This window comes from Microtus ochrogaster, chromosome 7 (genome assembly GCF_000317375.1).
Source record: "Microtus ochrogaster isolate Prairie Vole_2 chromosome 7, MicOch1.0, whole genome shotgun sequence".
In the NCBI taxonomy this organism is placed as follows: domain Eukaryota; kingdom Metazoa; phylum Chordata; class Mammalia; order Rodentia; family Cricetidae; genus Microtus; species Microtus ochrogaster.
This window is the reverse complement of record NC_022014.1, coordinates 16610526-16633208: the sequence shown is the minus strand read 5'-3', so window position 1 is coordinate 16633208 and position 22683 is coordinate 16610526. Positions and strand designations below refer to the sequence as shown.

General features: G+C 52.3%; 1 protein-coding gene across 1 annotated transcript in view; it reads left to right on the top strand.

Moving 5' to 3' along the window:
* The window catches only part of Tmem132e (transmembrane protein 132E), a 55200-nt gene that overhangs the window by 24422 nt on the left and 8095 nt on the right, over positions 1-22683 (top strand). The window contains exons 2-5 of the mRNA XM_005349388.3: positions 18489-19419; positions 21043-21189; positions 21405-21597; positions 22276-22419. Of these exons, the coding sequence (XP_005349445.1) occupies positions 18489-19419; positions 21043-21189; positions 21405-21597; positions 22276-22419 (1415 nt within the window). The remainder of the gene's footprint in view (positions 1-18488; positions 19420-21042; positions 21190-21404; positions 21598-22275; positions 22420-22683) is intronic.

Genomic DNA, 22683 nt, shown 5'->3' with positions numbered 1-22683 from the left:
GCACTGGTAGGTGTGGCTTTTTTGGAGTGGGTATGGCCTTGTTGGAGGAAGTGTGTCACTGTGGGGGTGGGATTGAGGTTTTCTATGCTTAAGGTATCAACTTCCTGTTGCCTGCAAGATGCTCCTCCAGCACCATATCTGTGCATGCTGCCATGTTCCCCACCATGATGATAATGGACTGAATCTCTGAAACTGTAAGCCAGCCCCCTCAATTAAATGTGTTCCTTGTAAGTGTTGCCTTGGTCATGGTGTCTCTTTGAGCAGTAGAAACCCTAACTAAGATGGTGGCCGCCTCACTGTCACCCCTAATGTTCTCCTCTCCTCTGTATGTCTGGGTTCATGCAGTTCAAATCGTCATATCTCACTAGTTAGTACCCTGATTGACTTAACCTTGAACTCCTTCAGGAGTGTGTGTGCTGGTGTGAGTGGGGATTAACAGAGAAACAAACTGTTCACAGTATGTACATGACACTCTCTGTGGGGCACAAGTGTGTCTGTACGGCCGAGACTCTGATAGCAGCATGAATATGATAGCAGTGCCTCCGTCCATCTTTCCTGACCCCTAGCAGATATGAGTAGCCAACATCATCATCTTCAGAAGGGAAAAGGCTGCTTTTCAGTCGTGGCTTTGCTGGTCCCAGACCGCAGTGGAGTAAATGCATTGCCTGTAGGCCTCTGGTGGGGTGGAGTAAATCCATTGTCTTTTGGCTTCTGATGGAAGTGCATGTAAAACCTCCCTTTTTAAGTCAGAAAGTGAAGGGGGCTGGAGTCCCATTAAGTGTTTCAAGAACCCTTCCCCATGAGCCAAAGACCCTGCTAAGCCACACCTCCTAAAGGCCCTACCACCTCCTAGTAGCACCTGGCTGAGCCTTTGAAATTCCCACCAGACCCTAATCATAGCCACCCTAGATCCCATGAACCTCTTAACGAGCAGAGACTTTGATGGTTCAAGTTCCTCCTTCTCTCCAGTTGTATCCCACATTCAGATAAAGCAGAGTGCTCTGAGTGGCAGCCACATAGATCACGCAGGCTGTGAAACTTCCCCAGTGAATGCTCAGGCTTCTCATATCTGGGATCCTCCCGGGGACGGGGAGCTCACTGTGAGGCAGCTCTTGGTATTTATTGTTGGCATTTCTGACCCGAGACAACTACTCCAATGTCGTGTTCTCTGGCCAGTTCAAGTAGGATTTAGGGGGATCCTAAGACATACCAGTGGTGTGGGGAACATACCAGCTAGAGCTGGAGAGAGATAAGGGTCCCTGTGACGCGCAGACCACAGGGAAGCAGACTGATGTAGCAACATGGTGTGAGGGGAAGGTGTTTAGATGGGAGAAAGATGGGCCCGTGGTTGTCCTGAAGAGGAGGACCCCTTATCCTGGATGGGCAGCAGATACCTCTTTTCCTAAGGGAAAGTCTGTTACTCTGTTTATAATACCTGGATCCCAGATGTGTATATCACACAAACACACCAAATGTGTACATTACACACACATCAAGTGTGTACATTACTTACACACCAAATATGTACCTTGTACACACCAAATGTCTACATTACATGCACACCCAAATGTGTAGATTACTTATACATCATATGTATACATTACTTACATACCAAATATGTACCTTGTACACACCAAATGTGTATTACACGCACACCCAAATGTGTAGATTATACACATATATACAACAAATGTGTACATTACACACACACAAATGTGTAGATTATGCACACCAAATGTATACATTACACACACAAAAACATGTAGATTACATACACACCCACAGACCAAATGTATGCATTATACACTCACACATCAAATGTGTACATTATATACACACACAGATACAGAGGGATAGAGAGAGAGTGAGCACTCAAGTGAGTAATACTACAGTTTCCTGAAGACACCAAAAAGATGTCCTCCAACTCAGTTAGGTTCTCACTGTCTTCTAGAGACATGCAGACCTCACAGGTTAAGGACTTTGTGCCACAAAGTCACTCCCAATTCTGTATTCTACTTGGGCCGCCAGGGTACCACAACCCATCAGCTTCCTGACATAGCCACTCAAAGAACTCAGGACAGCTACTCACTGTTCCCAACTCCTGTGAGAATTGATAAAGAGCACAGCCAACGGCCCCATGGAGAGGTGTGCAGAGAGAGATCCGCCCCTTTGAGTCTGGGGCACACCACTGTCCTGTCACGTGTGTTTGCCAAGCCAGCAGCTTCCCATGCCCCTCACTGTAGGCTTCTAATGGAGGATCCCCTAAGTAGACACAACGGGTGAAATCCCTGAGGTGTTGGTGTTCAGCCCAGACTCCTAGTCCCAAAGTGCCTAGGGCCAATGGGTGGGACTAAAAGTTTCAATTCTCCAGCCCTGTGGTTGGTTCTTCTGCCAATCAAGGTGCCCCCCCCCCCATATCAGCACATTGGCATAACTAGCTCAAGTGTGTTTGGGGGGCTTTGGTTGTCAGAGCATGCTCCTCTCACCCTTTCTAGGGGAATTCTAGAGTCTGGGCGGTCCCTGAGGGAACAGAGGACAAGACTAAGTACACAGATCTTAAATCACAGAATCACCCTTCCCCCAGGACAGAAGAGCTGGACCAGAGTCTCAGATCTGGAGCCTGGGATGCAGCTGAGCTGCTGTGACCTCTGTCCAAGGTTGAAATCGTGGCTGTGGTCAGAAGGGATGTAGGGCAGAGGTCATGAGGGCCTTCTTGGCTTGATGCTGCTGTCTTATCACTGCTAACAAGACCCTAGGGTTGAGCTTTCTCGGCATAGTTATACTCGTGAGGTTCAACTTTGACCTTCTCCTTTTGTTTTTTATGTTTTTGTTTTTCGAGACAGGGTTTCTCTGTGGTTTTGGAGCCTGTCCTGGAACTAGCTCTTGTAGACCAGGCTGGTCTCGAACTCACAGAGATCTGCCTGCCTCTGCCTCCCAAGTACTGGGATTAAAGGCCTGCGCCACCACTGCCCGGCTGACCTTCTCTTTTTTAACCTTGCCGTAAGGGCTGCGTGCAGGCTAAGCAAGCAATCTGCCACCCAGGTACATCCCAGCCCAACTGTAACCTTCTGAGTGGGATTTTTCTCTTGCTCCTGTGCTGGGAGCGTGGACTGCCAACTTCTCTGCCTTCTGAATCGTCCCACAAATGGAGGACCTGGTGCTTGGCAACCAGTGCCAACTGCAGGCACTTCAAACACATAGAACACGGGTTATCTTGTTAGGCCTGGGGAGCAGGTGGCCTTAGCGATGAAGAGGATGTAGGTGCTTTATGTGGCCTTTACAGAAGCTATGGACTTCAGAAGACCTCAAAAATGCCTAGTTGAATGTTCCATCCAACATTTGGAGTCTGGAGAGTGAGGGCAGTAGAGGTATGACTGATCTGGCCTCATTCCCACATGGCCCTCACAGCAGGACCCCAGGGTGGGATGGGACCTGAATTGCTGTCATCTCAGGCTTCTTAGAATGAAAAGGAAAAACCAACCTGTGAACCAGCCTGGCTATGCAGTGAACCAGCCCAGCTGTGCAGTCAGGACAGGCTTCTTGGAGACAGAGGCACCTCTAAATCTATCCAAATGGTGTGAATTCTAAGAAGCAGTAGTGAGGAAGTATACTCTAGGAGTTTGGGGATGTCTGGGAAGGTTCTGGGTTCAGTTCCATGCAAGACTAACTATTCCCACCTGCTGGGCTTCCAGGACCCTATAGTAGAAGTAGGTAGGGGCAGGAATGTGGGAGTGAGACAGATGGAGTGCACCTCTACCCAAAAGGCAGTGGGAGGCACCCTGTACCCCATGCCAACAGAGCTCTAGTTGGGGAGCCTTGCCCTCCTTGTCCAGCTAACCTCATGGGTGATGAGCTTTGGATATCTGTTGCTTCTAGCTCCCCGTAGCCCCTGGGATCAGTAGCCTTTGTTCTTTCGCTTCCTCTGGCTGCTGTTCGCATCTATGGGCAGGAGCGTGCTGGAGAACAAAGTACCATTCCTCTGCTCCGATGCTCAAGTGGCTCCCCATTGCTAAGGCTCAACGGAAAAACATTATTATGGGGCTAGAACCTATAAGACAAGTAGAACCTGCGTGCAAATCTACAATGAAGCTGCCGCTGGGAGCGAGGCTGCTCTGTAGAGCCCCGGGCTCCAGGGAATGTTGGAGAACCTTCAGAATTGGTCTCAGCTCCTCAGCCTGACATTCAAGGCTTGGCCCTCTTGGTGTCAGGCTGCCTAGTCCAATCCCAGCACTCCACACATCTCTACCACATGCTCCGCCTTCCAAACTGCCTTTTAGCCCCGACTCTTGTTCTCCCTTCCTGCAATGTCTCTGACCTCACCCAGTCCCTCAGCACACAGAAGCCCCCAACCCAATGTCCTTGCTACATCATGTTTCTGGTTCTCTGTGTGGGTTGCTGGTGCCAGAGCCAGGCACTCCCGTGAAGGTTCCCAACATTTCCCACCCTTTAGCACGTTATTTATGTACTTGTCTGGCCTCCCTGTTAGCCAGCAAATTCCTTAAGGGTGGACTCTACCTTCTGCAGCCCTCTCTCCCAGCGGTTCCCAGCAGGGTCTCTGAAGAGCTGAGCTGGATAAATATTTATTTGGTGAATGTCTGTGAGAGTTGGCTCCAAACCCTACTATTTCATAAGGCACTCGAGGCCAGCTGCTCCATGGAATCTCAGCCACTCCCTGTCCGTAACAAGGCCACTATCAATGAGGAATTGGAGACAGCAAAACCAGCTTTGGCAGAGTAGAGAGGAGGCACAGAGAAGTGGGTGCCCACATCTCAGAGAACAGGACCTAACCCACCCTGAGGAGGAAGAAAGGAAAGCCCCGTCATGGAGGATGCCTGTCTGTAAGAAGTCGGGCGCCAGTGAAGCCTGGGAGGCGGAATGTGTGGAACACAGCTTAGCAGACAGAAGAGCTAGCAAGTTTGAGGCACAGAGGTCTGGGAAAGATGGCTGGCGTTGCTCGGGGGTGTGGGTTGGGAAAGGTGAGGTTACGGAAAGAGCGGACGGGAGAGGGTCGGGACCGATGCTCACGGTGCTGAGAGACTAGGGGGGCATTTGGGGATGTTGGTGGGGCACAGAAAGTCAGCACCTTAGCCGAGAGGACAGAGTTGCCATGAGGCAGAAGTCCTGTGAGATCCTGACAGGGATTTCTTCCTCTCCGGAACCATCTTTGCCTAGGGTTGGTGCCACCCACAGTGGGCTGGGCCCTCCCACACGGATCATCGGTGGACAGTTAGCCCCCCTTGCAGGTCCTCTAGAGTTTCTTTGCTTTTCTTGGTGCACACACTTGGGCTTTCTGTCCCAGGCATCATGTTTTCCAGCTTCTGGTGTCCTGGTCCAAGCTGCAGGCTATGTCAGACTCTTAGAAAATGATGAGTTTAGAACTGGGGCAGGGACTCCAGCCCAGACAAAGTACAGGAGCAGAGTACTCGGGCGGAGAGAACGGCCTGCTAGGGCTCACAAGGTTCACTCCTTCCACTTTGGCTCTCCCCAGCCGTCCTTGCCGAAGTCCCTATCGTCGGACCTCACTCTGCACCTCATCTTTAGAACCTAAGTCGGGCGGTCTCTGGTCTGCAGTCACAGTGAGACCAGTCTGACCCCTCAGTAGCACTGTCAAGACTTCCAGTTCATTCATGTATAAGGAAGCCGCTAATGACACCCACCTGGGGAAGTGGTTGATGGGCATTCACTCCAGCTGTGTGTCCTGGGCACCCCTCTTAGCCTCCCTGAACTTCATTTCTTTCATTGACAAAACTAAGGACACCATTGTTCTCCCCAGGGGTTATGGTGAGGGCCAGTGACATGGCCCAATGCCTTGCACTTCAGATGCAGCTCTTGAAGGTTAGTTAGATCCTCATGCACCCTACCCCTAAACAGGTAGGGCCCTGCTGCTTGCAATAGTCCTCATCTCTGCTCAACCCTCGCCAACAGACTGGGGGGCTGACTTGTCTCCTCAGCTCTCCCTAGAGCTTCTCTACCAAGCCCCGCCCCTTACCCAGCAGGTATGCTAGCATGCAATCTCTCTGTCTCTCTCTCTGTGTCTCTGTCTGTCTCTGTACACACACACACACACACACACACACTCCTTTCCTTTCCTTTTCTGTTGTTTGGGCTAATTGTTTATTAGGAGATGCATGCAGGCGGCCCACGCTGGTGGGGGGCTCAGCTTGCTCCGCTATAATTAGGATAATGCACATTAGTCATTTAGTGTAACTCGGCGCTGCGCCCTCCCCCGCCCTCCCCCGCCCTTCCCCGCAGATTCAGTTCCAGCCTAGGCCTGCAACTTTGCACAGGTATTGGCCTCCTTCTCAGTCCTCCCCAGCCCTCCTTCTGCCCTGGCTCCCTCCTCCCTCTCCTCAGAACAGCGACTGTGCTCACCCTCCCTCCCTCCCCCAGGCCTTCCCTCCAGCCTCCTCTCAATGTGTCTTAGTTAGGTCTCTTTCCCTCCCCAGACCCTGCCTAGCCTGCTGGGTTAGGTAGGTGGATTTCAGAGCAAGTCAGAATTCTGCAGGGGATGGTCTCAAGCCCTCCTTCGGCCTGTGCCTCCCACACTGCCTTCCTCCCTGCTTTATGCAGCCCCTTCCTGGCTGGCGAAGGCATGTCTTTGTCTCCAAGGCCCTTTAGTGCTCTGTCCCTGTGTTTGTTTTCATCCCTGTGCTCCTTGCCTTTTGTCCACTTGACACAAGCCTAGACCTATCTAGGAAGAAGGGGTCTCAGGTGAGGAATTGTCTCCATCAGATTGGCCTGTAGGCACATTTGTGTGTGTGTTGGGGGGGGGCATTTTCTTGACTAATGATTGATGTAGGGGGTCCAGTGATGTCCCTGGATGGGTGGGTCCTGTAGCTGGCTGAGCAAGCCAGTAAGTAGTGTTTTCCCATGGCCTCCGCTTCAGTCCCTGCCTCCAGGTTTCTGCCTTGGTTTCCTCTGATGATGGAGGCAAAATGAACCTTTTCATCCCCAAGCTGCTTTTGGTCATGGTATTTTATTAGAGCTATAGGCACCCAAGCTAAGACATTCACCATCTTCCCCAGTCACTAATGCTCACTTCAAACCCTAAGAAACCTTGCCCTGCAAGAGGTTCTATCTATGGAGGTCATGATGGGGGTCTCAAATAGTGATAGTTGAACAGGGAGCTTTCCATGCTGTGGGTGCTGGCCTGGACAGGGGCTGCAGATAGGGACAAAGGGCTATCACCAGAGTCTCAAGGATCTCTTTCATCTCTTGGTGTACACCCACTAACTGACTCCAGGCCCTTGACCCCACTTCCTCCATCCCTGCCCACCCACTCCCATCACATAAGAGTCCTCACATGGGAGGTCATGACTACTGGGCCTTCCACAGTAGCAGCTCCAGGGCATGAGCCGCTGAGCTGGAAGCACAAAGCCTCTTGGTCTTCACAGATCTCTGGAGGCAATCCTGGGGTCACCGATGCAGATGGACCAGCAGACAGAGGCTCTCGACACAGACAGGCATAGGGAGACAGAGTCGCTGAACTGGCAAGGGAAGGTTCTCTTCCCTAGGCCTGAGCCTCTGGGCTCCCTGTAGCCCAGGGACAGCAGCCTGGGTTGTACTTCCTCTAAATCACAGGTACTCACACCCCACTGGAGCTTTGCCTTCTCGCCTTCCGTGTCTCCACCCCTTCATGCAAGTTTCTCCCAGAATGCCACTACAGCGGAGACTGGCAGGGACTAACCGACTCCCAGGACCAGCCTGGTAGTGAGGTTCCGGTCTGGCAGGCAGAGATTCAGGGAGTTCTGGTTCTGATACTGTGGTGGCTGTGTACTGTGAGCAGTCTGTACTCACGGGGTTTCGGGTTCCCTGAATCAGCATCAGCTAGCTGATGTCTCTGCAGAAGCTTTGTGGGCCCCTGGTCACCTGCCCTGGGGTACCTGCTGCTCTTCCTGACTCTCGGATGCAGGCAGGCCCCCTGCTCTGTCTGGGCTGCTCCAGTGGCCTTCTCTCTAAGGAGCTGCAGCTGTCTCGATGGTGAAGGGTTGTGGATAGCAAGCAAAAGGAGTAGCTAGTTCAGGACGGGTGAGCCAAGAAGGGATGCAGGGAGCCTGGCAGAGGTCCTGAGACTGTGCACATACATGTTAGCAGGCATAGCCTCCTCACTAAGACCACATTACTCATTCATTCATTCATTCATTCATTCATTCATTCATTCATTCATTAACTCATTCATACAGTGCTCCATTCAGCAGGAAACTGGTACCAGACTGTGTGCTGAGTGCCAGGAATCAAGAGAACAGCTGGGCCTACCCAAAGCAGGAAACAAACCCCACTGTCAGCAAAGGAGCACTAGCATTGGGGTTCCACATGAGAGGGAGGACATTCAGTAGCTGGGTCTTGGAGGACCCCAGGGCACTGACCCGTGAGGCCATGTGGGGATGCAGTTAACGGTGGTGATAATCACATTTAGGCCTGAGCCATGCTGGGGACATCATGTGGGCAGTTCTTCACTAGACTCTTAAAGGCATTCCCTGAAAGAAGGTGCTGTTCTCACTCCATTTTACTGAGTGGGAGGGGACCAGAGGTGGAGTGCAGAGCCCCTACTCAAGGCCACACAGCGTATAATGGCTGAGCCTGCTGGCCACAGCCTTCATGGCCTATGTCTTCTTCTTGATGCCCTTTTAGTGAAGAGATGGAAGCGCCCAGACAGATGTGGGTGTGGGGCCCCTGAAAAAGTTACAGCAACAGAGACAGGAATCTGTCCCACCCACAGCATTCACGGAAGCCTTGGGTTCTGTCCAGCATAGGGTAGGGGAGTAGGGGGTGCCAGTCTTTGGGGCTGCTTCAGGATCTAGGGGTACAAGGAGGCTACTGAAGCATCTGGGAACTCTAGGCTGCTGGAAGCTTCTCCATTCTTCTTCCCCCATCTACCTCCATCTGCTGTGGGAACTAGCCTGTAACTGGTTAGAAGCATCCTTGAGTACTTAGAAGAATCCAGAAGCAACCCCATGCTGGTCACTGGGTGGGTCAGCAAAGCTGGAGCTACTTGGTTCCGGAACTTAAGCAGAGGACCTTCAACCCAGACACAGGGAGACCCTGCCTATGAGGAGGAGGCCCAGCTACCAATGCTTTGTCCCTTTGAGATGCATTTTGTCCAGAATGGACCTCCCTGGATCACCCATGTGGCACAGGGCAGGGATTGGCTTCACCCGTGCTAGGAAGTTGAGTCCCAGAGAGCACAGGGGCCCTGACACGGGTCACACAGCAGGCCACGGGTAGGACCTCCTGGCTGGCTTCTAGGGCTCCCAGAGCTCACACTCCTCCCAGTCTCTGTGCTTCTTGGGACCCTGCATTATGCACCTGTCACCTCTTAACTTCTCCCATTTAACCTAAGAGAAATTGACAGGGACACTTCCCATAGGCCAAACAGTGCTCTAAGTACTGAGGAAACCATGTCAGCTTTTCCCTCCCCTTGAGCTACATGACCAATGAGTATTGGTAAAGAAACAGAGGAAGAAATGAACGTGTGACACCAGTTCCATCCCTGAGGACACCAATTTACCTACAATGACTTTGTGAACTAGACCGTGACACTGATTTTACAGGTGTAAGAAATGGAGGCTCAGAGAAGTTAAGCAACCTGCGAAAGGTCACCCAGCTAGACATGTCAGAGCTGTCACTTAAATATGAGTTTGTGCAACAGCAGAGCCCCACAGGTTTCCTTCCTTTTCAACAGTCCTTTATTTTTATCCTCAGAACAGCTTCTACCACTTCTCTTCCTTTAAAAAGGCATTTATTGTTTTCAATTTTATAAGCCATACATGTTCATTGTAGACAACTGAGAAATACATAAAAGGATGAAATAAAAAATTGACAGTTACCCAAACTCCCCCCAGCCCAAGATAACACCATTAGCATCCTGATGCATCCTCTCCCTGGCTGGTCTGCATCTGCCCACGTTGTTCCCTGGTGCTTGGCAGCCCTTCTCAGCCAGCGCACCTTCTCCGAGTCCCTCCCCTTTGCACACGTCATCAGCACCCGATCAGGTCTTCATTTGCATATGTTTGCATGTTTAACCCAGTTCTCCTTTCAGACATTTTAAGTTGTCTCTTGTTTACTCGGCTCATGACTGCAAAGCCAATTTCTGTACTAATCCTCCATCGTGTTCCTGCTTATGAGTCTCCCGAGGGAGGGTTTGCTGAGGGAAAGATGTGAAGGGTTTCAAATCCTTTAAAATTGTGTGTGTGTGTGTGTGTGTGTGTGTGTGTTTGTGTGTGTGTGTCTGTGTCTGTGTGTGTGTCTGTGTGTGTGTCTGTGTGTGTCTGTGTGTGTGTGCCTGTGTGTGTGTGTCTGTGTGTGTGTCTGTGTGTGTGCCTGTGTGTGTGTGTTTGTGTGTGTGTCTGTGTGTCTGTGTGTGTGTCTCTGTGTGTGTGTGTCTGTGTGTGTTATGGAGGATTGAACCCAGGGTCTTGCGTATGCTAAGCTGGGCTGTGACTGGCATCCCCAACCCCTTGGTGTCACCTTTGAGGCTGGAGTGTTTGCTTGGCAGTAGGCAGTTGCGGGACACACACCAGGCCCAGGCCCTTTGTTTGATCCCGAGCCCTGGTGGTGGCAGGGACGGTGCACGCGGTGTGAACTTGCTTCCTAGACAGTTTGTGTGGTTGGCACTGTTGCTGTGGGGCCAGGGAACACCCTGCGTCTTTAATACTTGCAAACAGTGGATGTCGTTTGTTTATTATCTAAATGAGCTTTCTCCGAAGCAAGGTTTCCCCCATGGCAGTCTGCCCCACAGGGACACTGGTTGCCATATTATTCAATTTCCTTTTTCCTGCTGGGATATAGGTCACAGAGGGCAGAAAAACAGCGTTCTAAGCCAGACCCACTGCTCAGCTCAAGGAAAGAAGGCCTGGGCTCACTACTCCCTGGGGCAGAGTCCTCTTCCATGCCAGCTTTAACTTCTTCTACCATGTAGGGTTGGATAGTTGGTGGCAGGATGCCCCCTGAACATGGATGACATGGCCCCTAGGAAACCCATCACCTGCCTTTCCTTTCCCCTCGTTTGTTCATCCACCCGGGGCCTGTATCCACCCACAGGTCCGATGAACAGGCTTCCTCTGGTACTGGTAGTCCAGGCACTGCCATGGGCTCTGGGTGTTTGTCATCATAAAATGTCATCATTGCTGCCCTTCAGCCTTGAGAATCTGCCCCTTTGGTGCCCTCGGTGCTCTTCCAATTAAACTTCTATGATGCTAACTACATGTATCCAGGGTTCAGGTGGACATGGAAATCTGGAACTAACTCCTGTGGGATCCCAACTGTGTTGGCCTGCCTGGGTCTCAAGGCCCTATCGGCTCTTCTTCATTCCAGCTTCAAAGCAGGAACTGAAGGGTCCCCAGACACCAACCTTCCGTGTGACCCACATGCCTGTGGATGTGTACACACACACACACACACACACACACACACAGTCACAGCCATCTCCTAGCACACAGACCAGCACCCATGAGCACAGCTGGGCTCCATTGCCTCAAACTCACCAAAGCTAATGACACTTTTTTTTTCTAATTTGAAAGTGATTAGTTTTAATTTAGGGACAATTAGAGGTAGAGGCAGGAGGCATCTGATCGTGATTAGATGCAGGGAGGTGGCCAGTGTCCCCAGCCCTGAGCCTCCAGGGAGATTTATTTCTGCATTCAATAAAGAAAGAGGAGAGGACTAGCCTCTGCACCCAGTCATCGACCATTATGCCTAAGGCCCGTCTGAAATGCCGAGGGCGGGAACTCTGTCCACCCGCCTCCTCCTTGCACGTGTCCCCAGCATCATAAAGGCGTATGACTGCCATTTGTCCAGCATCTACCGGGAGCCTCACTGTACTGCATAAAGCCAGTCTAGCCCCTGGCTGTCATATCCCAGCTCAGATGCAAAGGCAGATACGACAAAACGCAGGCTTGCAGGTCTAATGGCAGAAGTGGTTTTGAGGGGCCTCCATACAGACCAACTGAGGTGATCTGGCATCCTCCGGTCCCAGGAGAATAGCCACTGAGTAATTATGTGGGAGCTCTTTGATGCTCTGCTTGATACTGGCTCCAGAACTGGAGCTGCACAGAGAGACCAGAGACAGAAGACCTTCAGGGGCTGGGGATTGCCAACACCTGAGAGAAATGCCTCATCCCCAGATGCCCATCCCATGGGCAAGCCTTCCCGTGTGTCCTGGTAGATTGGATGCCCTTCCTGCAGGACACTGCTCATTCCTTCATCTTTCCAATAGTAGGAAGGGTTGACCTGGTCCCGCCTTTACAGGAAGGGTCCCTGGCTAGGCATAACCTGGAAGGCTTTGGGATGGTCCCCTGAATGTCCATCACTATCCCACATGCAAAAGATGGACAGTACCCGCAAGTTTTCTTCCTCTGTTACCTTACACAATCACGTACCGGAGGAAACGGAGGCTGTGAAGGGGCAGGAGCAGCCCGTTCTCAAGTAATGATTTTCCAGGAATACCAGGATAAGGCAGCAGGTGGGTGGCTTGGGCACCTGAGACATGTCATCTCGCAGTTCTAAGAGCAGACAACAGAGGTGGTGTGGGTGGAATCTTTTGTAGCGAGAGCCTCTTCCTACTGGTCCCTTGTGTCTCGTGTCATCTTGCCTCTGGGTACACCTGTCTGCTGTCCCCTTATGAAGACATCTTGTCACACTGGGCCTGCAGCTTCCCAATACCTGCCGGGCCTCTTTAGAGACTTTATCTGCAGACAGCCGCATGCTGAGATCTTGGTTGTCTGAACTAGGAGGACATAGTCCAGCTCCTGACACACATCGGAAGACAAAAAAGACAGAATCCTCTTGTGCAGGAGATGCTAACAAGGAAAAGAGACCCAGGTACCAAAATGTGGCCAGAGGCACAAAGGCAGAGCCAGGCACTATAGCTGAAACCGAAGAGCCAGGTGACCTTGGAGCCTAGGGTCATGCCAGTGACGTGCTGTGGGTAGCCTGCTTGGGGGGGGGGGATGTGCTGAGCAGGCACGGGTGAGATTCTTATGTGCATGCATGCATAAGGCAGGGGGCATGCATAGGCTTCCAGGCCTGTCTGCAGGTTTGCCGTGCAGGTCGTCGGCAGCTGCTGTGTGTGAGTCTGCCAAAGCTGATCCCAGCTGTCCTTACCACCCTGTCTTACCCGTCAGTTTCCTCTTACTCACCCGCCACTGACATGCCCTGACCTCCATGTTTGTGTGGATCTCCAGACACTACCCCACATCTGTCTGTCTTTAGCAACCTTCTAAAGCAGATTCAGGGGTGCAAATGTATGTAATCCCAGAACTTGGGAATCTGAGGCAGAATGATCCCAAGTTCAAAGTCAGACTGGGTTACATGGTGAGACCCTGTCTTAAATACACCAGAGAGAGGCAGGGGAGACAGAGACAAAGAGAGAAACTGAGATTTCCAGGTGTTTCTTCTCCCTAAGAGGTCTTGCTCCATGAAGTCCAATGTTTACAGCTCTCTGCTAAGTCTCAGGACACCGTGTGTGTGTGTGTGTGTGTGTGTGTGTGTGTGTGTGTGTGTGTGTGTGTCTCAGTGTCAGTACTTATACTCAGGAGGCACATGTTCACTAGCTCTGAAACCATGGCCTCTGAGTGACCTCTACTGACTCCATCAGCCCTACTTCCTGTACTTTGCAGCCACCCAAGAAAATGTCTAGTGCCTCCCCTATTTCCCAAAGGAAACCAGAGCCTCTAGAGGCCAGGCAGCTTCCTTTTGACTGAAGACACAGGATCCAAGGCAGAGACCAAACCTCTTCCACCACAGAGGACAGCCAGCAGGATACAGTGACTCAGAGTTTCTCTTAGGGGGGTGGGAGATGCGGGTGACAGGGGCTGCTGTGGGTCACCATGCCACAAACAGGAAAAGGGGCAGTGCTCTGATCAGCTCGAATGCTGGCTGTTTGCTTAGGGCAGGCACTCCCTTTCCGAAGCTTAGTCTCCTTATTTATAAGGTCAGGGAAAGAGGCTAAGAGCCAGAGTCAGAAGCCTCCCCCATCTGGGACCCATCCAGGCTCCTCTGGAGGCTTCACCAAGGAGAAAATTACCACTCAGAGAAATTCATCCTTTCAGTGAACATTGGCTGAGGGTCTACTGTGTATCAGCCATGTCCTAAGTGCTTGAATAATACAGGACACTTGTTGTTGTCATTGTCCTGGGGGAGCAAAGTTCTGGTGGACAGAAGAAACCACAGTTTCCTGCACAGTCCACCAAGTCAGTTGAGTGGCAGTCCTATGAAGGAACTAAATGGAGAAAGGCTCTCTAGTTTCTGTGCTTGGGATGTAACACCATTGGTAGAGCGTCTGCTTAGCATGCAGGAAGCCTTGGATTCAATGCCCACTACCTCAAAAAAAAAAAAAAAAAGTCTGCTGCAATCCCAGCACTCCTGAAGTAGAGTCAGGAAGGTCAAGAGTTCAGGTCATCTTCTGCTACATAGCTATCAAGGGCTACATGAGACCCCACCTTCAAAGAAGGGGAGGAGAGAAAGATAGGGAGGGAAGAGCCTAGGATGTCTGCAGAAGTGGAGCTCATTCGACAGTCACTCGGGAAAGACACCCCTGACCAAAGATGGGTGCTGTGTGACAAACTTTCCCTCAACCCCACACAGGGATCCCATGACAGACCAACGTATAGATAACATCAGAGTCCAACTTGGTGAACCAGTGGCTTTTACTGGAGTTACTTACAGGAATATGGGTGAGGGGTTACTTACAGGAGCAGGAATGACTCGAAGGCAGCGGCATTAACAGAGCTCACCCCAGCATGGGTGGCGGCTCACCGGGCTGGGAACCTGGAGCAGGTGCACAGCCTGCAGGCAGCTCTGCAGGTTGGAGAGTGGGCCTTTCTGGGCGAGTCTGGTCTAAACCTCTCAGGGCAGCTCTGTGGCAGCTGGCGGGTCCCAACTTCTCCCAGGCAGCTGCTCTGGTCTGAGACTATGTAGCTCTTTTGAATCTTCTTTGACAGATCAGCTTCTCTGAGTCTTAGCAGCACAGCTTCCCCCGCCCCTCTAAGAGGGACTCTCAACTTTTATTATTTACTGTGTCTAGGGTGGACCTAGAGAATCTGGTCAGTTTCAGGGAGTTCTTGAAGCTGGTTGTTTTAAAGTTGTTTACCTCCCTGCTTAAGGAGCTCCCCTGTAGGATAGAATGTTTTGATCTCAGGACAAATTGTTACACAAATGTCTGTAAGAGGCAGAAAGCGTGCTATCAGGGAAAAGGGCTCCAGGGAAGAGCCAGTGCAAGCCCAGGGCCTGCAACCCTGGCAGCTCTGCCCTACAACCCCGCTCCCCAGGCAGGCCCCAAAGGGTGCCTCAGACTAATGGGACACAGAAGGTGATTTGGAAGATTTGATAGTTTGACTCTGCCAGGCTGGCCTTACTCCAGAAGACAGAGGGGCTGTCCCCATCTCTTCCTTTACTTCCATTAGAGTCCAGTGCCCTTTGGGTGGCCTCCACTCCCAGGCTGCCTCCAAAGGCTCCAGATGGTCAGCCATGAAAAGCGTAAAGGGGGCAAATGGGGCTAAGAGTCACTTAGCAGCCTCCAGAAGGCTCACGGGACTGTTGGCGAGGGCAGGGCCAGGTCAGGGTTTTGACCTCCCACCCTGCCTGGCTCTCCCTGTCTGCATTCAGAACACAGCCCACTGACTGTTGCTGCTACTCCAAGCCAGAGGGCAAACATGGTGCAATTCTACCTCAGCCACCTTCTTCACAGCCCCTTCACAGATAGCAGAGCCCCCACTCTCCTGAGGCTGCTCTTCCCGCTTTCAGGATCCCTGTGATGACTGGGGCTGATGTCACTTCTGCGATTTTAGGTGGCAACAGAGGCTAGAAGTAGGAAGCCATTTGTACAGGGAGAAGCCTTGGCCGAGAATCTGAGCCAGTATCAGCTCCCTGGCCTCCTGCTGCTCTCAGAGCTGGCTGGCTGGTGCCCTAACTAAGGCTGTCACCTTGTTTCCACATGGCTCAGAGGCCAGCCCTGAAGCTGCTCTGCTAGAGGGGACCAGGCCAGGCAGAAAGGCTCTCTCCATCACCACAAACACCTCCCAGAGCCCATCATAGCTGCTTACTCTCCTCCATTGCAGTGCTTGCCAGGACTTGTAGGGAGCAGCAGGGATGAAGAACTAAGGCCTGTTGGAGCCCTGAGAGCAGAGGAGGGCAGCCTGGTGGAGATACCCTTGGCTTCCAGGGACCAATGGTACCCCTGGGTGACCCTGTGGGCTGCTGGAGAGAAGACAGGTTAGATCAAGTGCCCCTCATACCACAATGGATTCTGGGACCTAGCAAGGGCCCATTGCTTTCGGGTTTTGATTTCCATTTTGTTTTGAGTTGGTGTCCTCAGGTAGCCCAAGCTAACCTCAAACTTGCCATCCTCCTGCCTCAACTTCCTATGTGCTGGGATTATAGCCAGCACATCAGATTTAGTTACCTTAGCTTTTCTTTTTCCATTTTCGTGTGTGTGTGTGTGTGTGTGTGTGTGTGTGTGTGATATCCATGTGTGTATATGCATGCTTGCATTGTACAGGCACGTGTGTTAAGAGTTGCTCCTGCACATGTGTGCATGTGTGTGCAGAGGCCAAAGGTTGATGTTGGAAATCAACCTTGATCACTCTTCCACCTATTCACTGAGGTGGGGTCTCTCAGTCAAACCCACAACTTCCCAGTAAGGTTAGTCTCATTAGCAAGCTTGCGCTGAGGGTCCCATCCTCACCTTCTGAAGCTGAAGTTGGAATTCCAAGGTGGCTTGGTCTGCCCACTGAGCATTCGCATGGGTTCTGAGGATTCGAACTCTGGCCTTCATTGTTGCATAGGAAGCACTTTAGCCACCGAGCCACCTCCCTAGCCTTACCTTAGCTTTGAATTGGGAAATTAAACTGCAGGTTTTAAGTAGGTTAGAGACACTGGAGCCTCAAGAGCAGGGCACGTGGACTTCACAGCCCTTGTGAGGAATCTGTACGTATGTTTTTGAATCTGGCAAGGTCTAAATGACATTGATGAAACCACGGGTATGGGTGAACTGTATGGAATGCCACGTACTGACTGGGGTCTCCACTGCCTGACACGGACGGAGGGTCTGCTGTCATTCATGGCAGAGTGCTTGGACTGGCTAAAGGCTCCCTGGAGGCTAGGATAAGGCCATAAAACCAGAAATGAGAGCACGCCTCTGAGAAGGAAGTTTCACGGGGTGGAGGCTGCATCCCAGAGGGATTCCTGGAGAAGGTAGCACTGAGGCTACAGCCTGCTTGTCCAAGGAGAAAATTGGAGGGAAGAGCAGAACACGAACAAGGAGAGGCAGTCCGGGAGAGGGGTGACAGTGAGGTGCCCCGTTACAAGCTGGGGCTAGGAAAGAGCACTAGAGCCAAGGGGCCCTGGATGCCACATGTCAAAGACATTGAATTTCTCAGTAAGGTGCCCGGTGGGCTGGGGTTTTCCTGTGAGAGTAGGCAAGAGAATCTTTAGTGTTGAACATATTTCCATCCTGTTGCATAAATTCCATTTAAAAAATGTAATTCGCAAACACAAATGGCATCCAGCACCTGGCTGGGCATCAGCACCACTTGGATTCGGGTTGAAGGGATAAGTTCAGAAAGCTTACAGGAAAACACAAAATGGACTTCCAACCACATACCCTTATTATCTACAGGCCTTTCCTTGTCCCAGGACTTGAGCAGGGATGTCCCATCTGTGCCCAGGAGAAAGGGGGGAAGTCCCCAGGTGAGGGGAGTGCAGTGCAGCTCAGGACACAGCAGTGATCAAGACAAAATAGTCCGAACCTGTTAGCTTTCTTGATGGCTCGGGAGAAGGAGCCCCTTTAGGATTAGGAGACGGAGGACAAAGTCCCCCAGTTACATAGTGTGTGCCGAAGGGACTTGAGATAACAGGGGCTCTTGGGATCCTACACCATTTGGGAGGGCAGGTTTGAATCTTCTCCTGAGATTGACGGTGACAGGTGCCCTTCACCTTCAATCCTTCATCTGTAAGATGTAAGTGACTGAGTGTATGGAGATCACAGTGCCACTCCTAAAATTGATGTGGAGATCAAATACTTTAAAAGGTGCCAAGTGCCAAATGCCAGCCCAGTGTAGAGTGACAAAGATCACCAAGTCAACCCTCTGGTGCTGGAGCAGGGCATGAGCAGTAATCCTCTGTGCACAGAACTTTGGCAGGTGAGGCAGCAACCATTTACTCATTTTGCAGTGTTGTGGGGAAGGGGCTTATACCACAGCTTGCGGTGGGTCAGAGGACCACTTGTCGACGTCAGTTCTCTCCTTCCACTATGTGGATTCGGGAGATGCAACGCAGGTTGTCAGACTGGACAGAAAGTGCCTTTACCCACTGAGCCAACATGGAAATCCATTATTTTGCAGGTTTTCAGGACACCAGTGGATACAGCCCCACTGAAGGTTCTCTGGGGAGATGGGATGGGTGAATTAGTGGGGGTTGTGGGAGGAATAGTGCCATGAGGCCCCCAGAGGTCTCTTCTGATCATTCCGGACCTCTGTGCTTTCTGTCCATAGCTGCCAGCCGCTCCCACCCAGCCAGCCCCAGTCCCCCAGGATCGCAAGCCAGCCCTGTGCTACCGGTTAGCTACCGCCTGTCGCACACACGACTAGCCTTCTTCCTGAAGGAGGCGCGGCCCTCGCCGCCAGCCACAATCAACAGCTCCCTACAGCGCTCAGAGCCCTTCGTGGTGTTCCAGACCAAGGAGCTGCCGGTTCTCAACGTGTCCCTGGGACCCTTCAGCACCAGCCAAGTGGTGGTTCGGGAACTTCTGCAGCCGTCCAGCACCCTGGACATCCCCGAGCGCCTGACGGTCAACTGGAAAGTACGCGCCTTCATCGTGCGCGCCCGTGTGCCCGTCTCACAGCCCGTGGCACAGGTGCTTTTCTATGTGGCCGGTCGCGACTGGGACGACTTCGGGGTCACCGAGCGGCTGCCCTGTGTCCGTCTGCACGCCTTCCGGGACGCACGTGAGGTGCGGAGCTCGTGTCGCCTGGGCGGGGCCTTAGCCACCTGCTTGGTGCGCGCTGAACTGCCCCTGGCCTGGTTCGGACCCCCAGCTCCGGCTGCGCTGCCCACCGCCCGCCGCAAGTCCCCCGACGGACTGGAGCCCGAGGCGACAGCCGAGAACCAGCAGGTAGAACTCTACTATACGCTGCACGCCCCCGATGCAGCGGGCGGCTGCGGGAGCGCGCGGCGCGGCCCCGGGCCGGGAGCAGCAGCGCGTGGCGAAACCCCCACGCAGCACCCGCTGCTACGCATTGGCAGCATCAGCTTGTTCCGGCCACCGCCACGTAGGGCCGTTCAGGAGCATAGGCTGGACAGCAACTTGATGATCCGCCTGCCCGACAGGCCACTCAGGCCTGGCGAGGTACTCAGCATCCTTCTCTATCTGGCACCCAACTCCTCCTCCGCTGCCAGGCCCAGCGTGGAGCATTTCACACTCAGGTAAGACACCTGAGAATAGAGGGGCTTCCTAGCCCAGGTGAAGTACATCCCTGACCCTTCAGAACCTCAACATCTTCATCCTGTCTCCTCCAGATTCACCTCTTTAGAGCAGCTACATCTCCGAGCCTGTTTGTCCTTATATCCAACACAACCACAATTTCTTTTTTTAAAATTATATTTTTTATTTTGTTTTGTATGAGTGAAGCCTGCCTGGTATTGCCCTCTTGTGGGGGTTAGAGGGCAACTCTCAGGAGTTTCTCTGTCCATCATGTGGATTCAGGGATCCAACTCAAGTCAGGCTTGGTGACCAAGGCCTCTACCTGCTGAGCCATATCCCCAGTTCATGACCACAACTTCTTTCTGTTTCTCTGTGTCACAAAAAAAAAAAAAAAAAAAAATTGCAGCACTTGTGAATATGAGCCTTTTTACAAGCATGGGTGTAGACGGGCAGGATCAGGGCTGGGAAGGATGCTTAGTCCTTTCTGCACAGAGCACACCCACTCACAGATGCCTTGATCATATCCCACCCTAACTTGACATCTATTTTTTAGTAGGAAGTCACGGTTTGAGTCAGGACAGGGATTCTGAGGACATTAGATAGGTCCCACCAAGATGCTTCTTCACAAACACACATGTCTAGGAACTGAATTTCCCCATCAGCCTTGCAGCTTCTCTGCAGACTCCCTCCTCTGAGCACACACCCACAAAGCCCCCAGATTCCCAGGGAGTGTCTACCTGATTCCGTGACGGAGACTTACGTGTGAATGAGTTTTCCCAGCCATCCTGGGCTGCGTGAACAGTAGTAGAACACGTCCACGTAGGGAGGTGCTCATCAGCCCGCTTTTAGGAACAGTAATTAAGGCACAACCAAAGCTTGTTTACTGCGGGATGCATCTCATGCACATCCAGAGGGGGGTGATGAGGCTGTGAGCCCCTCCAAAACCATGGTGAAAAGCAATAGGCGGGGCTGGAGCTGTCGACTCAGAGGAGACCCTCACCTCTTTGCTTTCTGAAGTATTGTCACGGTGAAGATGGAGGGATGTTGTTCTTTCTTGCCCCAGCAGAACTCAGGGCTGCTGTGTCTCACGTCAATAAGAATGTGGTTCTAGGGCTGGGGAAGTAGCTTAGTGCTCACCTAGTATGCATGAAGCCTGGGTTTCACCCATAAACTGGGTGACACGTTGCATACCCATAACCCCAGGGCTCTAGAGGTGGAGGAAGGAGAATTTTCAGAAGTTCAGAGTCACCCATGACTACGTAGAAAGTTGAGGGTTAGCTTGGGGCTACATTAGGTCCTGTCTTTATAAAAGGCAGGGAGGGTGTGTTCTCTGAGCTGCTGTTGGTTCTAAGGGGCTTCCTGAGAAAACCTGAAGGTGTACAGAGGTTGTTGTGTTACTAATGTATGGAGAGACAGAGTAAGGAATAGGCCAGGGCCAAGACAGAAGGGATGACAGTGTCCAAAGTTGCAACTTCAGAACCAATCACCCACCCAAATGTTAAATGGAGATCCTATGGTAATTCAGATCACTTGCTTCCCCGGTCCCCAGCTCCAACCTAGGGCTGGTAACCAAGTGAGCAAGCTTTGCATCAAAGTCTGCCTTTTCTTCCTCACTTTTGCTCCAGGGTGAAGGCCAAGAAGGGTGTGACCCTCCTAGGCACCAAGTCTCGAAGTGGCCAGTGGCGTGTGACCTCAGAGCTGCTGACTGGGGCGAAGCATTCAACAGCCACTGTGGATGTGGCCTGGGCCCAGGGCACACCCCTTCCCCCCTGGTGAGTTTCACTTCTGCAGAGCAGGCACCTGGGGCCTGGGATAACTAATCTCCACGGAGAAAGATGGAGTCACAGAGTGCTGGTGGGAGTCAATTTCCAAAAATCAGAAATGGGATTCTGGGGTTGGGGTACTCTGGTGGGCTGAGGGGAGTAGCTAAGGGCTGCAGAGCCCTGCCCTTCATCCTCCATCTCCCCCACTCCTGTCTGCCTTGCAGGGAAGGTCAGGGACCCCTGGAGATCTTGCAGCTGGACTTCGAGATGGAGAATTTCACCAGCCAGTCTGTGAAGCGGAGGATCATGTGGCACATTGATTATCGAGGCCACAGTGCCCTGCCCGACCTGGAGAGGGTTGTCACGGAGCTGACGGTCATCCAGAGGGATGTGCAAGCCATCCTGCCCCTGGCCATGGTAAGCAGGCCCCGACCAAGCACCCCAGCCAGGCCCATGAGTTCCCATGTGCGTAGTGGGACTGGGCAGGGCTGAGCACGTGTACATGTGGATGGAGGGAAGAAGGACCACTTCACTTCTGAGACGATGCCTGTGGAACTGGGCATGTGCTCATCCACAGGAAGCAGGCACAGCTCTGTTCCTGGTGAAATCACCATAGAAGAACTCTCTGAAAGAGAGCTTAGGGGAGCTCTTCTAGAAAGTGGTTGTCCCCGTGAGGTTTTGGAAGTCATCAGAAAGGAAGCACTCATCCCACCTAAGATGAAGACAGGAGTCCATCCAGAAGGACCCAGCTCCTGTAGGAGAAGGCACATGGAGAGGAATATGGGTGGTTTGTTTAGAGAGGGGATGGAGGGCTGGTGGCCCATCCAGAGCGCTGTGACCAGCCAGGAGGGTGTGTTGATGTCACTCTGAGAGCTTTGGCTCAGGGAAAGGGATGGATGTTCCCGGAAAGCAGGGACGGCTACTGCCGCCATCCGTCTGAGCTGATCATCTCAGGAGAGCCTGGGGCTGGACAGAGGCAGACCCTTGCACTTCCCCAGAGGAAGTGGATATCTGAGGCGTGGCAGCAGTGGGTGACAGGTATGTCTTTGGAGAAACGCATGCAGCAGAGCTCCTCCCGCCCCTGCCTCCCTGCAGGACACAGAGATCATCAACACTGCCATACTGACAGGCCGGACTGTGGCCATTCCCGTCAAGGTCATCGCCATTGAGGTGTCTGGCCTTGTCCTTGATGTTTCTGCCCTGGTGGAGTGCCAGTCTGACAATGAGGACATCATCAAGGTGGGTCTTTGGGAGAGAAGAGCCCCCCAAGCCCTTCCAGGTCATCCTTGAAGATGGCATACCTCTGCCCTGCTGTGGATTAGCAGCTGCCCCTCCTCTCTGCCATCCTAAGCAGCACCCCAGCTCAGTCCCATGTGTATGGGTATCCCCACATAGACTCAGATTCCCTCTCCTAGTCCAAAGGACCACTCCATCCAGACCTAGTGACTGTCCTGGCAGAGTAAAAGAGTAAGATGGTACCCAAAAGGGGATGGGTAGTGTTGA